Source organism: Dipodomys spectabilis, unplaced genomic scaffold (assembly GCF_019054845.1).
Source record: "Dipodomys spectabilis isolate Male_0828 unplaced genomic scaffold, ASM1905484v1 ptg000125l, whole genome shotgun sequence".
In the NCBI taxonomy this organism is placed as follows: Eukaryota; Metazoa; Chordata; class Mammalia; order Rodentia; family Heteromyidae; genus Dipodomys; species Dipodomys spectabilis.
The window spans coordinates 1,079,678-1,097,889 of NW_024870802.1; the positions used below are offsets into that span (position 1 = coordinate 1,079,678).

General features: G+C 43.6%; 1 protein-coding gene across 2 annotated transcripts in view; it reads left to right on the top strand.

The window, feature by feature from the left end:
- The window catches only part of Gfra1 (GDNF family receptor alpha 1), a 199,701-nt gene that overhangs the window by 178,718 nt on the left and 2,771 nt on the right, over nucleotides 1–18,212 (top strand). For both annotated transcript variants that reach the window (XM_042689528.1, XM_042689529.1), the window contains one exon: nucleotides 17,689–17,742. In XM_042689528.1, coding sequence (XP_042545462.1) covers nucleotides 17,689–17,742 — 54 coding nt within the window. The remainder of the gene's footprint in view (nucleotides 1–17,688; nucleotides 17,743–18,212) is intronic.

An 18,212-nucleotide genomic window follows, 5' to 3' on the forward strand; every position in this document is an offset into this window, starting at 1 on the left:
TGTCAGATTGGTTCATAAACTAGCATAAAGAAAAGTAATGATGTCTATTCTGGCTCCAACTGCTTGCAACTGCAGTACAACTCAATTCCGATGCTAACTGCTCCATGCTAGTGTCAGATCACAGGTTACAAACATGATTCCCCAGCCAGGCTGCCTTCATCTCACATGCCTGCTAAGCCCTGAGGCCTCTCAGGCCACCTGCAGTTCTGATCACTTGGTTTCAGATCTCAAGTATTTTCAGGAGCCCTTCTGGTCAGTTCACTAGAATGACTCCCAGAACTCAAGAAATTGATGTAATGACAACTTGCTTATAAAGGATACAAAGCAGAACCAACTAAATGCACATAACAAAGACTAAAGGTCCTTCATTAGAACCCTTCTGTATCTTCCTTCCACAAGATCTGTCTTTTCATTGTTTTGTCTCATGTTTACCACCTTAGAAGCTCCACCAGTCTCCATTCCCAAGGTTTTATTGAGGCTGCTTTATTGCCAACTTAATAACTAAATCAGCAATCATGTGACTATACACCATTCTCAGTGCTCCCCCTCAACTGGGGTCCAAGTCCAATCTCTGTGACCACCCCCATCCTGAGTCCTTCCAGTACCTTCCATTCCACTGGACAGATATGAGCCAATAGGCTCATCATTAACAAAAACACAGTCACTCAAGATATTCCAGGATATTCTCAGGAACAGGAACAAAGCCAGTAATATTCTTTTATTATACCATAATACTTCTATCAGAGTTGATTGGGGTTTTTTGTTTGTCTTTGTGCCAGTACTGGAGTTTGAGTTCAGTCCCTAAGCTATTTTTGCTCAAAGATAGAGCTCCACCACTTGAGCCACAGTTCCACGTCTAGCTTTTTCTGATTGTTAGTTGGAGCTGAAGACTCTGATGGACTTTCCTACCTGGGCTTGCTTCAAACTGCAATGCTCAGATCTCAGCCGCCTGAGAAACTAGGATTATAGGCATAAGCTACCAACATCTGACAGAGATGATTGTTTTAAAACATAATTTTGAGCCTGGAGAAACATGTGAAAGCTCTCATAAGGGAGCTGGAGCTGACATTTTGAGCATGGGCTCATATCACTTATTAAGCATGAAACTGAGCAAATTACTCTCTGTATATCAGTTTCCTCATCTGTATGGTAAGGATAGTAATAGATGATGACCAAAGAGCCTTCTGGAGTGTTATGAGGCTCAATTATATTCTTGCAAGCAAGGCATGCTCAGAATTGGGACTGGGCAAGTCTCTATAGTTCATAAATGAGTTCAGGGGGTGCTAGCACTGAAGATCCCTGGCCACTTTGCCCCACCTTTGGTAACAGATTAGTCATAACGGGGGCCAGGTAAAGTCACACATCATTTATGAATCCTGTGGCCAAAAGGAATTCGTGGTATTGGTGACCAGCTAAGAAAAAATGAGAAACCAAGGGCTGGCAGCTCATGCCTGTAATCCTTAGCTATTCAGGGGATGAGAACTGAGGATCACAGCTTGAAGCCAGCTTGGACAGAAAAGACCATGAGACTCTAGTTTCCAGTTAACCAGCAAAAAGCCAGAAGTGGAATTGTGACTTAAGTATTAGGAGTGCCAGCCTTGAGCAAAAAAAGCAAAGCCAGAGTGTGAGTTCTTGAGTTCAAGCTCTAGTACAGGCACTGAAGGGAAGCAAACAATAAAACCTTGTGTGGTAGAGTGCTTGCCTTGCATGCATGAGGCCCTGGGTTCCATTCCTCAGCACCACATAAGCAAAAAGAAAAAAGCCGGAAGTGGTGCTGTGGCTCAAGTGGTAGAGTGTTAGCCTTGAGTTGAAGGGCTGAGGGACAGCACCCAGGCCCAGAGTTCAGGCCCCATGACCGGACCCCGCAAAAAAACAACAAAACAAAAACAGAAAAACCTTGTGACAGAAGCTTCTCTATTCAAAACCACTTGCTTCTCCTGACACTCTTTGCTGAAGGATGTGCTTGGCAATTTCAATGAGATTATTTAGTGACCGTGTGCTATGAGTTAAGTCAGTTCCTCTGGGTTGGGCTTACGTAGTGCTGGCACTGTTGGAATTTTAGTCAGGATAATTGTTTGTTATGACAGGGGTGAGAGTGGTGGCCCTGAGGGCTGTGGGCTCTTTAACAATATCTGTGGTCTCTAGTCTCTAGATGCTAGTAGCCCTTTTCCCCCTTTGTGACAGTTTAAAATGTCTGCAAACATTGCCAGATCCCTAATGGGAGACAATTGCCCTGGCTCAGAATCAGCACATAAAGGGAAGATGCCTCCAAGACCCTTTTCCTTTTCCTTTCCCTCAGCTTCTCTCTGTGTGGAAAGGAGCACTGGGAGAGGTCAGAACTGACTGGTACATGGGACTAAATCTTCCTGAGTATTGCAGGCAAGAACAATGCAAGGGCACTGTAGTTCCAAGAACCATCTCAGTTCATAATAAAATGTGAGTCTCAAATCACCGAAATGTATTCTTGGTTCTAGAGGCTGGGAAACCTAAGATCAAGACATGGGTAGATAGAGTTTCTGGTGAGGATTCTGTGGTAGGAGGCTGACTTCTTGCTATAGCTCACATGGAGGAAGGGAAGAACTCAGCAGCAGGGAACAGATCCATCTGGAGGCCCTCAGGATGTCCTCAATCTAATCACTTCCCAGAAACCCTACCTCCTAATGGCTTCACAGTGGGCAATACAGTGTCAACAGAGGAACTGGGGAAGACATACAAACACTCAGACCCTAACACTAAAGACCCACCTTAGGACATTATCACTTTAACCAAGGCAGCACTCTCCTGTCTGAGCGGTACCTGTGGATGATACTGTAGGTGATATCAGGGATAAGAAGTCCATGGGCTTCTGGGGTTTACACTGTCACCTCCTTCTGGGGGATGTTTGTATCCCTCTAGCACTCCAGAAAGTACCCTGCAAGGATCCTTAGTATCCAAGGATACCCTACAAGGAACACAGGAGACTCTGGTCATATGACACCGTGGGTGGAGAAAGCCGGTAGCAGGCTGCAATGAGATTCCTCACATCTGGACTGAGGGGTAGGGGAGCTTCAAGTGGGACGGGACTACGGGGGCTCCTAAGGCCAGCCCCAGACACGTCAGTGGTGAGCCCTTAACATATGCTTTCAGTGCAAGTGACTGTGGCTACATGAATACTTTGTGGAGCCATTGGTTTAAGACAGTAGTCTTGGGGCGGGCTGTGTGGTATTGATGGCAGTGTGGCTTTGTTAGGGTCTTTGTGAGATTTCCAGCATTTCTGTATAATTTTAGCAGAAATGGTGTCTTCCAGCCCTCGCCGTTGTTTTTGTATCATTAAGAAAATTTGCAGGGGGCTGAGAAGGTGGATCAGTGGTAGAGTGCTTGCCTTGCATGCGTTCGATTCCTCAGCACCACATAAGCAGAAAAAGCTGGAAGTGGCGCTGTGGCTCAAGTGGTAGAGCGCTAGCCTTGAGCTGAAGAGCTGAGGGACAGTGCCGATCCCAGAGTTCAAGCCCCATGACCACCACCACCACCAACAACAACAATAAAAAGAGCTGGGCTGATGGCTCATGCCTGTAATCCTAGCTACTCAGGAGGCTGAGATCCGAGGATTGTGGTTCAAAGCCAGCCCAGGCAGGAAAGTCCATGAAACTCTTAGCTCAGAGACAGTGCCTAGGCCCAGAGTTCAAGCCCCACAACCAACAAAAAAAGAAGAAAAAGGAGGAGGAGGAGGAGGAAAGAAGAAGAAGAGAAAGAAAGAAAGAAAATTTGCAGCTGGGTGCTGGCGGCTCACACCTATAATCCTAGCTACTCAGGAGACTGAGATGGGAGGACTGCAGTTAAAAGCCAGCCTGGGCAGGAAAGCCTGTGAGACTCTTATCTCCAATTAACTACCAGAAAACCAGAAGTGAAGTGGTGTTGTGGTTCAAGTGGTAGAGCGCTAGCCTTGAGCTGAAGAGCTGAGGGACGGCACCCAGGCCCAGTGTTCAAGCCCCAAAACCAACAAGAAAGAAAGAGGGGGGGAAGGAAAGAGAGGGAGGGAGGGAAAGCAAGGGAGGAAGGAAGGAAGGAAGGAAATTTGCAATCTTGGCCACCACTTCCTTTGCATAATGCTCTGCTCACAGGGAATTTATTTCTCCACCTTGCGAGAAATGAGCCGTGAGGGCTCTTTTCCGGGTGGCCTGTGGGCCTGTGCTGTGGCCACAGCTATCTATGCCCAGCATGGAGGCCGCCAGTGGCCTCCTTGGATTCAATCTGGGAAGATTGAATTGCAGTTGCCAGCAGATGATCTCAGAGGAAAAGCTGAATCCCAGAATCCTCCCACTCAGGCCCTGGGAGGAAAGAGTCGTAATGTTGGTGGGGTTTTGGTTTGTTTTGATTTTTTTGGAAATAACTGCTTATGAAGCATTTTCAAGCCCTTCAGCCAAGAGACTGCTTGAATTCAGAGCTTAAAACGGGGTATTAGTCCATTAAGACACCCATACCAAAATGCATTTTCAATCATATGCTTACACTCAACGAGGCAGGCAGAGTGTAACTGAAACCAAAAAAAATAAGAAAAGAGGAGGAGGAGGAGGAGGAGGAGGAAAATAGAAAATGAATCTTGGGGACCAAGCTTCGTCATGGGTATATATGCAGGTTGCATATATACTTATGGGAAGACAAGAGGAAGAATTGCTGTTATCATCATCCTTCCCTTAATCCTTGCAGTCCTACCAAGCAGCACTTGTGCTATCTTTATAAACTAGAAGGCCCTGACTCCTGGTTAGTTCTGTGGGGGAAAGGGTCATGAGAAAAGACACCTGCCGTGGAAGACAAGCTGTCTCAGCCAGGCTGCCACCGTCAGGTGCTAGGCTGTCTCTATAAAGCAGCTGTTACTAGATTGTGGGGCTTATCCAAACTTAATTCAAGTAATGATTTCTTTGTGATTGGCATGTTTGCCTTGTAACAAACTTCGGCTCAACATATTGTGAGGATGCATAATACTATAATTTAGGATTATTTTATCAGCAGTAAGGGCTTTATAATTCATTTAAAAAGTTGTAATGTGCTCGAGCATCCTCGGTATAGTTAATAATACAGCATTTTATAGCTGCCTGTAAAAATTTCAGATTACAGTTTTAGCAATTGTGTGATTCTGTGTTATAGTTTAATAATTGTCCAAATGAAGGAGAATAGAAAGTTAAAAAAACCAATTTAATGACTTAGAAAAATAGCTTTGTATCAAAATCTATTGCGCTCCTTTAATGAAGCCAGATGTCCCCTTTTCAACAGGCAGGTTCTGGGATCTATTCTTCTCAGCTGCAATATAGCCAGGTAACTCTCCAAATTAAGTCCACACAGTAGAGTAGCTCTTGAGTTACAATTTTCTCTTTTTTTTGACTCTTTTATATAATGTCCTACAAATAGAATAAACCTGTTCGCTGAGTGCAGGGTGAGGACCAGCTAGGCTAGAAGAGCATCAAGGGAACAGGCAGAGAATTGGTCCTCTCGAGAGTGGGTTTCTTTTTACAGAGAGACCCTTGATCAGACCACGTCAGTTCCAGCTCCCAACTCTAATACAGTCTTATTAATGCCTCCAAATAGCTCATTCTCTGCCATTTTCCGAAATGAGTAACAAACTGGAGAATATTACATTGTAATTTCCTCATGTGCTCTCATTATGAGTAATAAAAATGTTAGCATACCGTATGGAAGATAAGACACAATCTTGTGTTGTCAATTGGGATGACAGTTTTTGTTCTTACGTTTGTGAATTTTGTGAAGGGTATATTATCTGACAAGTGAGGTCAATAAGAGAGCTGGTCCTGGTTAGGTGTGTCACATGGGGCACCCATGAGAATTCAGACCCACGGCCAGACTAGCTGTAGCTCAGAAACTTGGTCTGGTTCATGGAAATGGTACCCACTAGAGGAAGTCCTCTGTGGTAAGGCTTTTTTTCTTTCTAGGGTTCAGTTCAAGTATGTAACCCATTACTCTACAGTGTTGTAAACAGGGGTAAAGAGTTGTGTTTACAGATTCTGTGTTCCTGTGGAGAATGGAGGCAATACTACCATTCTTTTACCCTTAACAAATGTGCTAACTTAGCTTGAGCAAAATACAACCATGAGTGTGCCAGTGATGGACAAAGAGATGCTGGAGACAGCAGACCAGCAGTGAGATGAGCACTCCTCAAAGTTGTATTTTTAAGGAAGTTAGGCCATGGTGCATAGCAGCTATCTTAGGAGAAGAAGATACTGAAAGACCAAGCATCTTGCTACAGGGAAATTCAGATCTTCCTGAAAACTAAGAAGGAAAAGCCTTTCATCTCTTTGATCCTTGGATTGTCATCTGTCTTGTGGGGATGATAAACATTACTTCCTAGGAGGCTTGTTATAATTAAGTAAATTGAAGTTCTGTAGCACAGTAAGTATTTTCTATCACTGTTTCATCTTCCTGGTAGTTTTTGTTGAGCATGAGATAGGCCCATAGTCTTTGCTGTGGGGGTACATTTGGTAACCTATACCCCAAGATTGCTCTGGGAAATGAGTTTGGTTTTTCATACAGATGTCTTCTCTTTCAGAAGCTGGAGTTAGGTTGAACTGTTTATTTATGATAACCTATTTATTCAGTCTTCTGCTTAGCAGCATTTTAGTTATCATTTTTCTAAAAAAAAACACACAACAAAACTAAGAATAATTTCCTTCAGATTGACAATGGGAAAACTGGCCTTTCCAGTGTATTCTAGAAGGAACTATAAGACCACCTGCACCTGTGGCCCAGAGGACAGTGAGGCTAGCCCATCAAAAAGTCCAGTAATTCAGCTGTTAGATGATTGCTTAACCCAATTGCTGGTAATAAACATGCTTAATAAAAAAGGAGTAGAATGCCTGTCCCATCTTGGCTATAAATATGCTCTCTTGTTCTGGGTAACCTATGAGAATACCTCTGAGCACACTTAGATCACATACTATAAATAAATCCAATTTCTCGTAGTCCCTGTTGACCTTTTATCCTTAGGACTTCTAACCAACTGTGCCTTCCCTGAATAATCAGCTCTGCCTTGTGCTGGGACCCTGGGACTCACATGTGTGAAGGAAAATGGCCCTGGTTCTCTTGTGGGGTAAAATTCAAGCAAGAGCTTCATTAGTCTTTGCTTGTCATATGTCAGACCCTAACAGGGCCACAACACAGATAAAAATACCTAGAAAAGAAACCAAGATGGTAGACACTGCGCAGATCACTGGGGAGTCGTTCCCTAAAGTGGCTGTCCCCTGCCTGCCCCTCATTGGCAGGAGCCTGGCTATGGTGCAAGGTGCTCACCTTCCCTGCTCTCAGGACAGCAGACACCAGCTGGCCAGACCTTTGGCTCCTGACAAGAGTGGCTTTCGAAGGAATTGCTCCTGGTGTCTAGAGTCAGGCTCCAGAGGTCCTCTTGTGCATTGGGCCCCATTGTCAGCCACTCATTGGTTCTGGTCTGCCTGAGTGAGCTTTGTCATGCATAGCCATCAGCAGGGTACAGGCCAGCAAGAGCAACTTCTGAGGTTGGGGTGAGGACTGTGTGGGTTAACGGGTGTAAGTCTGCTGTGTGGCAGTCGTTCATGGGGTTGAAGGCAAGGAGGTTAAATAAGTCTCATCTGAGCATGGCCACTCCACTTGGCCTGAGACCTGGGCCAGTCAGTCTCTCTGGACCCCTATTCCTGATGTGTATAAAGGTAAGAGTCATTCAGAAGGAACTATTTGGTTAAAAAAAAAAAAAGACAGATGAACCCCTTCTCAGTGCGAGGTTTCAGTAATAGTAATGACCATACCGTCATCTCTGTTAGTCTACTTAATTTTGCTATGTTTTCTAGAATATCTTTCTTTGGGTACACTAAAAGCACATTCTACAAATGAAAAACAAATGCCTTTGCCTTGCTTTATACACACAGAGAGTGTTCCTTCCTTAAACCAAAGGGGGAACAAAAGCTCCTGCCTGTTTTGTCTGCAGGCAGTGGAGATTTTTTTTCTTTTTATCAAATCTTAGTTACCACCATAAGTCACACAGCCATTACGAGGCCGCACTCAGCTGCACATAAATGCACGGGAGAATGAGAGGCTTAATAAATATTATCTGATGGTGAGGAGGATGCGTGTCTGATGATATGGCTTCCTGCACTTTTCATCGGGGACAACAATGAATCTTTTCTGTTGCTCTGGCACATTTGCATTTCCAACTGCACATTTTGGGAAAACAAATGTCTCATTTGGGGGCCCCTCCTCCCTTTCCCTTTAGACCATTGTGGCTGAATGTTTACTCTACAGAACAACTATACACATGCACGCATGTGCATGCATACACACAAACACACACACACAAACACACATACACATACCCCGAAACCAAAACATCTTTCACACATTGTTTGGCATCAGCTTATTGTTAATTGGGCATAATTTTCTAAACTACAGCTCATAATTGCTTCTTGTCTGAATATTTTACTCATCAAGCAAGTTAGCTATAAATGAAAACCCACACAGTTTTGTGGGTTTGCTCAAACATGGGGAAAGGAAGAAGAAGAAAAAAAAAAGACTGAGGATGGCCCTGCGAAGTTAGGGAAGGAAGAAGCGAGTGCAGCTGGAGCACCTTCTTGAGCTCCACACTGCACAGACTCAGACTACACCCCCCCACACACATACACACCATCCTGCCATTAGTGTTAAATTACAAGTTAAGGCTTTGGCATCCATTTACGGTGTAGGGAGACTGAGTGGCAGGGAGGCCCAAGGGATGGCTTAGCTAATGGAGGAGTGTTGATATATCTTGCTGGACTTGTCTCTTTCCCTACATCCATTTCTAAACCCAAGGATATCATGAACTGCTTCTCTTTGATGTAATGTTCATCACACCATTTAAACCTGAGAGTTTGCATTTTTTCCTACTTGGCCCCAACAAAAGACTGCCCAGAGACTAGGCTAAGACATTGTCAACGGCAACTTTGACTTAAAAAAAAATTACTGTAAAGATACTGTGCAGAGGGATTACAGTTACATGAGTAAGGTGAGGAGAACATTTCCTATCAAGCATTGTTACCCTCTCCTTTGTTTTTCCCCTACTGACCCTTCCCTCCAGACTCCTCCCTATGTTGAAAACTAACTTTACAACTTTGAATTTCAAAAAGACTTCCTTCTAGAGGATCACACTTGATTCTCACAACCACACAATTGTTTACGCACTGGGATAAGGATCATTACTATCATACCAATGGTTAGAAAGCCACAGCTAAAACCTTCCTAACCTATGTTCGTTTTACCTTACTGTATCAACCAAACCAATACCAAGAGGGAATCCTAAATGATAGCAGAAGCTGTCCATTCTGCAAACCCACTGCTTGGGAACCTGTGACTCCCCAACTTGGGGATATGCCTGGTTCTTCCTACTTGTTCTCTAATGGTAATGCACACTTACCAAGCTGTGAATGTTGGTTCTAAAACCTACTACTTCTCTTTGTCTATCCTCTATTCCCTCTTCCTCCTTGTCCTCATCCTCCTTCTCTTCCTCTTCTTCTCCTCCTGCTCCTTCTCCTTCTCTTCCTGCTCCTGTTCCTCCTCTTCCTTCGTTTGTGCTAGTACTAGGGCTTGTACTCTGGGCCTGAGCATTTTTCCTTAGCTTTTTCACTCAAAGCTGTAGCATTGAACCACAGCTCTACTTCTGACTTTTGATGATTCATTGAAGATAAAAATCTCATGGGCTTTTTTATCCTGGGCTTGTTTCAAACCATGATCCTCAGATCTCAGCCTCTTGTGTATCTAGGATTGTAGACATGAGCCACCAACACCTGACATTTCTGTGATGATTGTGTTAGTATTGTGATGACATCACAGTATGTGCATGACAGGAAAGCACAAAAAAAAAATTGTTTCATAATTGTTTCAATTAAAACTAAGTTGAAGACTTCAAAAAAAAGCACATTAACTTAAACAATATCTTTGCATTCCTTGTAGGCAAGATAACTGTAAAAGGCTGAGAAAATTTATTTATTTTTATTTTGCCAGCCACAGGGCTTGAACTCTGGGCCTGGATGCTTCCCTCAGCAATTCAGCTCAAGGCAAGTGCTCTACCACTTGAGCCACAGAGACACTGTCAGTTTTCTGGTGGTTATTTGGAGATAAGAGTCTCACAGACTTTCCTGCCTGGGCTGGCTTTGAACGGCGACCCTCAGATCTCAGCCTCTTGAGTAGCTGAGATTACAGGAGTGAGCCACTGGCACCCAGCTAGAAAATTTATTCTTCAAGGAGATGCAAAAAGAATTCCCTGAGATTCCTCTCTGGGCATCAGACAAATGCCACTCCTATTTTTTAAGGAAATCTAAAGTGAGAATGGCACATTGATAATTCCTACTTTATACAAAACAAAAGCCTGAGAACTCTAATCAGTAGTTTCTTTCTTTTACAAAAAGGCGACTTTGGTCATGTATCAAGAAATCAGTCAATGAAAGAAATTTAGATTTTTAAATTAGAATTTCATTCGTATGTAGCCTTTTGCAAATGTTTTTTTTTAATTTTCCTTACACTTAATTTCTCTATCCACCACTTAGGGACAAAGGATTCCATCTGCAAAGACCTTATGGGTTTCTGCTTTAGGCTTAGCAATGAGCTCAAGCCAAATAACACAATTAAATTCTGACTGCTCTGTGGGTGCCTGGACCCATGACCTTCTAGGCTTCAGAGCGTGTTTCTCTGTCTCCTTCAAGGTGATGACCCCACACAACCCAGTCTGGCCTTGAATCAGTTTACTATGCATGCAATGATGGAGGCCTCTTCTAAACAGCCAGACCATGCTTGCTGCTGGTGAGAAAACTCCATCCCAGGCCTCAGCAGCCTTTCCCAGCCCATCCAATGACCAGGCTTGGCTTACTCAGCCTGACTAAATTTGTTTTCCCCAGGGCTTTCTGGACCCTCTGATAAGTGGAGATTCTTTATAAGACCCTGAGTGAAGAAACTTTACAAGGCCTTCTTAGAACTTAAAGGAATGAGAACCTTTGCCCGAGATTCAGTCAGAGTGTTTTGAGGAGGAGGAAGTAGAGGAGACCTGCCAGTCCTTGGCTCATTGGTAGAAAAGCTACCTCAGGATCCCTCTTGGAAAGATGCTACCAGATTATCCTGTCTCCACTCATGGCCACTTATTTCCTCCTGGAAGAATTCAGCTTGAAAGAACATAGCTTGCCAACAGAACACAGGTTACAAAAGACAAACACAGAGGCCCAGGGGCTCTGAGCAGGTCTTATTTATGTGTTCACTTGTTTTACACAGTTGACTTTACGGCACATTATTCAGACCAGTGACTGCAAACAGTTGTTACCAAGTTTGTAGGAAAATCAAATCACCAGAAAGGTAAGGTGAGTTTCAAAATAGACAGAGGCAGGGGTTTTAGGGTAGGCTGGCCAATTGCTTGTAACCAGATCAGCAATAAAACCTCTCTGGTTCTCCCAAAAGTCAATAGCAAAATCCAAAAATGTGCAAAGTATAGAAGGCTCCAGAACATTGTGCAGCTCACCGTGACTTAGTGTCTATTGCAGGCAGCTCCTTTCTGTCTGCCTCCTTTTAATGTGCAGAAACTAATTTGGAGACATGGCCTATCAAGTACCTAATAGATTTGTCATGCAATACTTACAAACTAGACAGGCAGATTTGATTCAAATGGATTATGAAAAATGCAAATTGTACTTTGGAAAGCAGTGTTGAGGTTCCTCAAAAGACTCCACATAGAGCTCCCCTATGACCCAGCAATCCCACTTTTGGGCATTTACCCAAATGATCACAAACAAGGCCATACTAAAACTACCAGCACAACTATGTTCATTGCAGCATTATTTACCATAGCTAAGATATGGAACCAACCTAGATGCCCCTCAGTAGATGAATGGATTAAGAAAATATGGTATATTTATACAATGGAATTCTATGCCTCCATCAGAAAGAATGACATTGCCCCATTTGTTAGGAAATGGAAAGACTTGGGAAAAATTATATTAAGTGAAGTAAGCCAGACCCAAAGAAACATAGGTCCCATGGTTTCCCTTATTTGCAATAACTAGTATAAGTCAAGGACAAGCAGAAAAGGTCAAAAGCTATGTACATATGACCATATAAGACAATGTTAAATGAAATGAACCCCAAGATAGGGACACAAGTGTTTTTTTTTCTTTCTTGCTATTGTTTTTAACGTATTTAAAATGTACTATGTGACTTTTTTTTCTCTTGTATGTTCTTCCCCCATGGTATAACCCCTGTTTTCACTGTATTTGATTCTGGTGCCCTGCATCTTGTATAAACATTTTTCTAATTTAGGGAAGGGAAGGGAAATAACAAAATGCTGAAATAAGGATACAGGTTGACCCATTGTAACAATGAGAGGTACAAGATAGTATATTGAAAACAAACTTTACAACTTGAGTGGGAGGGAGGAGTTGGGGAAATGGGGAGAGAAGGGATGGTAGGGGAAAAACAAAGGAGAAGGTAACAATGCTCGATAAGAAATGTATTCATTACCTTACTCATGCAACTGTAACCCCTCTATATAGTATGTTTACAATAAAAATCATATATACATGATTTTTATTATATATTTATATATATTATATATGATTATATATATATATATATAAAAGAAAAATGCAAGTTGTGAACAAGTTGTTTTACTAGGTTACCCTTCAGATTAAGGGCACATACTTCTTCCTGTGTTTTGTCTTACAGGAGAACATCAGATTCATGTACCTTTCTGTATGTGAGTGCTGGTACTAGAGCTTGATCTCAGGGCCTGTGTGCTGTCTCTTACTTGTTTCACTCCAGGCTGTCACCCTACCACTTGAGCCATGGCTTCTCTTCACGGTTTTGGTGGTTAGTTAGAGATAAGAGTCTCTTAGGCTTTTCAGCTTGAAAATCTGCAATCCTCAGATCTCAGCCTCTTGACTAGCTAGGATAACAGGTGTGAGCCACAGGTGCTTGCTTACATTAATGTACATCTATATTGAGAAATGGCTTCTTCAAGTTTTGGGTGCTTTCATCTGGATTCTTTTGGAAAGAATTCATGCAATGGTTTTCCCTAGCAAAAGTCCTCAATTTCTGTAACAGAAGTCTCATATGCTAACAAACTGGTATTGACAAGCATGATAGATGCAGCCTAGTAGTTAGTGGGTGCTGGAGAGCAGAGTTGATTGCATTTTACAGTCTCTGTATTTCTCTGTTTATTGCTTGTATTCTGTCATTAAGCAAACAGGTTCCTAATATAGCAAATCTCTCTAATCAGTAAAGCAAGGGAGAAAAGAACCAGAGCATCATTAATTATGACGATTTGGCCTCAGCCTGGACAGTCTGTTGCTATTGGATTGGGAAGCTTCCTCTGATTTTATTTTCTGGGGGTAGAGCAGAGAACAGCTTTGCTTCTGCATGGAGGAAAGCATGAAAGCATGGAAAGGTTGAGCACCTTGCTCCTGCTAGCCGACAGCTGCCTAAAATCCCCAGATTAAACACCAGCTTCTACAGAAATGGAGTCCTCAGGCCAAGCTCTGCACAGGTGTGCTTTTAAGTCTCCAGTTCCATAAGCAGAGCAAACATACTGCTCCCAAATCTGACTGGTCCCCACAGCCCTAGAGAGCCTACTGTGGGAAAAATCCTGTGGGGATCGGACTGTGGCCATAAATTATGTGTGTGCCTGTGTGTTCTGCACAGGAAAGCCATTGGCACCAAGACTGGTTTTCCAAATGCTAATTGCTGGGGTAAAAGGCAGCAAGGCCCCACTGACTCCAGGTAGTAGAGGTTAACAGCGTCTAATGCATTTATTAACCCTCTGGTGCCAGGGACTGGTGAGGTCTGGCCTCACAATTACAGTGCCCTGGAAATTCTATTATGTGACGTGCCTAGACTTGCAGATTTCCACCAGTGACAATTTCATAACAGGAAAGCAACAGCTAGCTGGATGGAAAAGGCATTATGAAGAGCCTAAAGAAGATTTTGCTAGTTTTTCAGAATGAGAATGTAGGAAGACAGACGTGAGCATGAGCTCCTCAAGCATGCTTTCTTTGCCTTTTCCCATTCTCAAGAAACAAATCTCAAAGTCCTATATTGGAGGTGATGTTTCTCCAACACAGATTCAGGCAATTTCTCCTGAACTACACAACTGTAAATTAGCTGCTAAGAAAGACTCTTTCATAAAAGAAATTAAACACACTATTTTTATGTATTTGTGTTGGCTGCTTAAATCACCTGATTCATGTTGACTTAGATCAGTGAATGTAGTTTTTTTAATCTCTTTAATAAAACATATATCACATTTTGAGAAAACCAACTGTAAGGTTTGGGGTCCAGGTAGAGACAGCCTGCTAATCTCTGTATCAGAAGCCTGCATGTCCTGTCATCAGCAGGACCGAGTGTTCACGGAAAAGGCTTCACACCCCATGCTCACAGGTCTGTGACACAGGGTTGGCTTTCCTGGTTTGTAACGCAGCAATGAAAGCTACTCTTCCAATCGCTAATTTTCCTTACTCCCTATAGAGTCTCAGATGTTGTTGAAGTGTTTTTTTTTTCCTTTTAATTTTCCTGGAACCATCCTAGTTTTCAGCAAATGAGACAACATTTAAAGTAGGTAAGTACTCTGCAGTCATTGAAGGGGTTGGGAGTGGGGGTGTTACACCCTGTAATTTTATCTATTTCTACTTATCACACCTGACTAGCAAGACAGTGATTGCTTGATAGTATTTTCAAAAATACTGGGGATAAATGCCTTTAAAATGTGGAAATAACAGGTTTCTCCAGCTTCTAGAGTTAGCTTTAAGACCCAGATTTTCTTTCTTAAATACTCTTCATCTGCAGAAGTAGGTTTCTGACCTTCAGTAGTCTCTGGGGTTCACATGGCACACAAACTACTAAACATGTAACTAGCCATTACAGCTCAGAAGCCCAGTTCTGCCCCTCCACCTGCACATTTTTAGGATGCTATTTCTTGGAGTTGATGCCCTCCAGTTTAGGCATAGACCCACTATGGTGTGCGTCTTACCAGGTGAAGGTTTTAGTAAGATCTTATACCTGTGTGCAATCCTTTGCTCCCTTTATTATGTGTCATGTGCCATTCCTATAGCTGATAATATCACCTTCTCCTCTTCTAGTTAGCATCACAGACAATACAGTGACTTTTGATAGGTTAGGGAGACCCCGGGCGCTATTCTGATCCCTCTACTCAGCACTCATGGTGAGTGGCTTCCCGGGACCCTGAGCTCTCTGAAGGAAGCTTCTTTAATTCTTTCTAGAAGCAGTGTTCGGAGGCTTGCGTGTGCACTGTCCACCTTGTCTGGGTGTGAGGTCGGGAAGGTGGTGAGCAGGAAAAGAGCTTTCACTCCATATCAGAGGGGTCTGGCTGCACACTCTCACTGGACTGAGCAGCTTATTCAGTAATATCCACCAGGATAGTCCTCAGGCCACATGAGCTCTGGTAACACCAGTGACTGACAGGCCTGTCATATACTTGGAGCTGGTCTAAATACATTTTTCTTGTATGACTGGTTGACTTTGGCCCTTCCCAGCAGGAGGGTACATGCCACATGTTCACAGCTTATGTCTGGGTGTGTCAACCTTCTGGGAGACTTAGAAATGCTGAATGAAGCCTGAGACAGATGCTCAATGGTTCACAAGGGCCAGAGATGTAGAGCTACAGCCCGAGGCTATGTAAGAATGTTTGGGAGGACGGGCCTTTTCAAGTGCAGCTGTTGCAATCACTCCTTTATGACCAGGTTCTTGTAGTGCTGTCTCAGGTTCCTGCGGTAGAGGGAAGTACAACTGGTAATGAACAGTGAGCAACGAGCAAAGCCTTCTGCATATAAAATATGCAGGGAGAGATCTGCCTACTTCAATAACCCCCAGAGACTACCATGGTCCAGGACACCAAGGTTCAGCTTAGCTGTGACCATAGGCGTATGAACCACTTGAGGGCTGAAGGCATGTTGTCCTCAGTCCAGAGGGCCTGCTGCCTTCTGTGTGCAATTTGGTGAACATACCAGTTATGCAAAGACCCTCAGCAGGAGGTTTGGTCTTTTGTACATTATGGCTTAGGAAAAGAGTAAGCTGAATAAGATAGTTAGGCACTATTTGAATGTCTGGGCTCAATTCCAACCTCCAATAGGAGCAAAACATGTGAATTTCTACATGTTATTCTCTATAGGTAACAATGCAATGGGCCGGATTTGCACTTAATGTAGATTGAAAGTCAAATGAATTCGATTCTTCTCCCAATTTCCCCTCTGATCTTCTTATATGTAACATTTAGTGACCTTTGAACAACCAGAATGCTTCTCAGTACCTTATTCTCAAAGCCTGCTTAAAGGTTTCTATTTTATATTCACAGTTGGCATATGCAAATATAGGTAAAGATTATGATGCCTTCCAAGTGGCATTATGGTCAATAAATTACTCTTCTGAGTGAGCATGCCATCATTTCAACCTAGCATGTCTTCAGCGAGTTGCAGAGCACCACAGCAGGCAGGCACCCTGCCAGCACCAGGCACTCTGAGCCAGCCAGTCACTCCGATAGTCCTTGATTCAGGGGTGATGCCTGCCGGGCTCACTTTATGGGCAGGGGAGCTTTCTCTCTATTGGAAACATAAGGCTGCTGTGACTAGCGGCATGATGGGAGTATTGAGTTCTTTGTGTGGATTTGCAGGCGAGACAGGGAGAAACACTGTGATGCCAGAAAGAGTTCATCTACCAGAGGTTTTTGTTACATCCTGGCTCTGCAAGCCAGTTGCCATGCGACTCTGGACCAGTCACTTCTCTGCTGTACATTGTGCAACACAAGAGTGTTGTACTGGGCAGGTCGTTTGCACAGAGAAGCCCCAGAGAGTTGGTCCGCTCAGGAAGCATACAGCTTCACAGCTCAACTCCCTCACAACCCCCCAGAAGCAGTTTTTAAATTAGCTAGACTGACTCCTCGAGGGTGCTAATCTGAGTCATGCTCTGCGTCTTACCCCCTCACCCCTCCCCCACCCGCTCACCATCCAAGAATGGTTTTCTCATTAGCAGGGAGCTCTCAGATCCAAAGGACCACTCCTTTCTTTCCCCACCATGTGCCCACATTTGGGAAACAGTAGGAGCTCCATCGGGTACTATGTGTTGCCTGGAGCAATGAATACACACATGAACAAACAAACAAGCTTCCCGGAGACTCTGTCTATATTACCAAGCTGTGGGGATTTGTACTGCCACGTTTGTAAGCAGAAGGAAGTGCTTCCTCAAAATTAGCATTCTGAAATAGAAATGGGGTCCCCTCTTTTTGAACTGTTTCTTTCATAACCTCGTCCTGCCCTCTGTGTCTCCACTGGAGCCTGAGTGACAGGTAGCTGCTACTGAACCTTAAGATGCAGCAGGTCTGAATGGAGACATGCCATGGCAAACACCAGATTCTGACTTTGTATGGGGGTGGGGGAGGAGGGAGGAAGAAAAGAATATGAAAGTATCTCATTAATTTTTTATATTGATTACCTGTTGAGATGGCACTATGGTAGGTTAAATAAAATATATTATTAAAATTGACTTCACCTGTTATCTCTCTATTAGGTGACTACTAGAATACTGTAAATTACAGAGGAGCTCAGTCACAGCTCCCATATTTATTGGCTGGCAGAGCCTCACACCGCTGATTAATGACCATCAGTAATCACTCTTCACTGTTGTGTATGAGCTTTTTTCCCCCTTGTCTCTCTGCAGGCACAGAAGCTGAAATCCAACATGTCTGGCAGTACACACCTCTGTCTCTCTGATGTAAGTGATGTTTTAATTTTTTTGGTGGGGGGAAGGAGGTTTCCTGTCTTTATAGAGACATAGCTTTGAGGCCCTGAGGGAAGATAGGATGTCATTCAAGGCTCAAAGGCAATAAGTTTCAAGAGCAGAAGAAAGCCAAACACCCTCTCTATCTATTTGGTTTTGGAGAAAGGTGCAATTTGAATTCAGTGCACAGATGTTAGAAATGTGAAACTGGGGAATTCCGTCAAGGAGCCAAGCAGGCCCTAAGCCCACTTGGGCTCTGTGAGCACAGTCATGTAAAAATCACCCAGCACTGAGAACATGCGCAGCGGAAGTCTCTGCTGACTGCCAGTGCCCTCTCTGTAGCAGCTCTGACGTCCCCGTGAACCACAGGTGGATGAGGTGGGCGCAGCCCGCTCCCCAGTTCACAGTTGGTGAGATGGTGAGTTGTGCCCTGCACTGTCCCTCTCTGCACTTCCAGGAGTAGA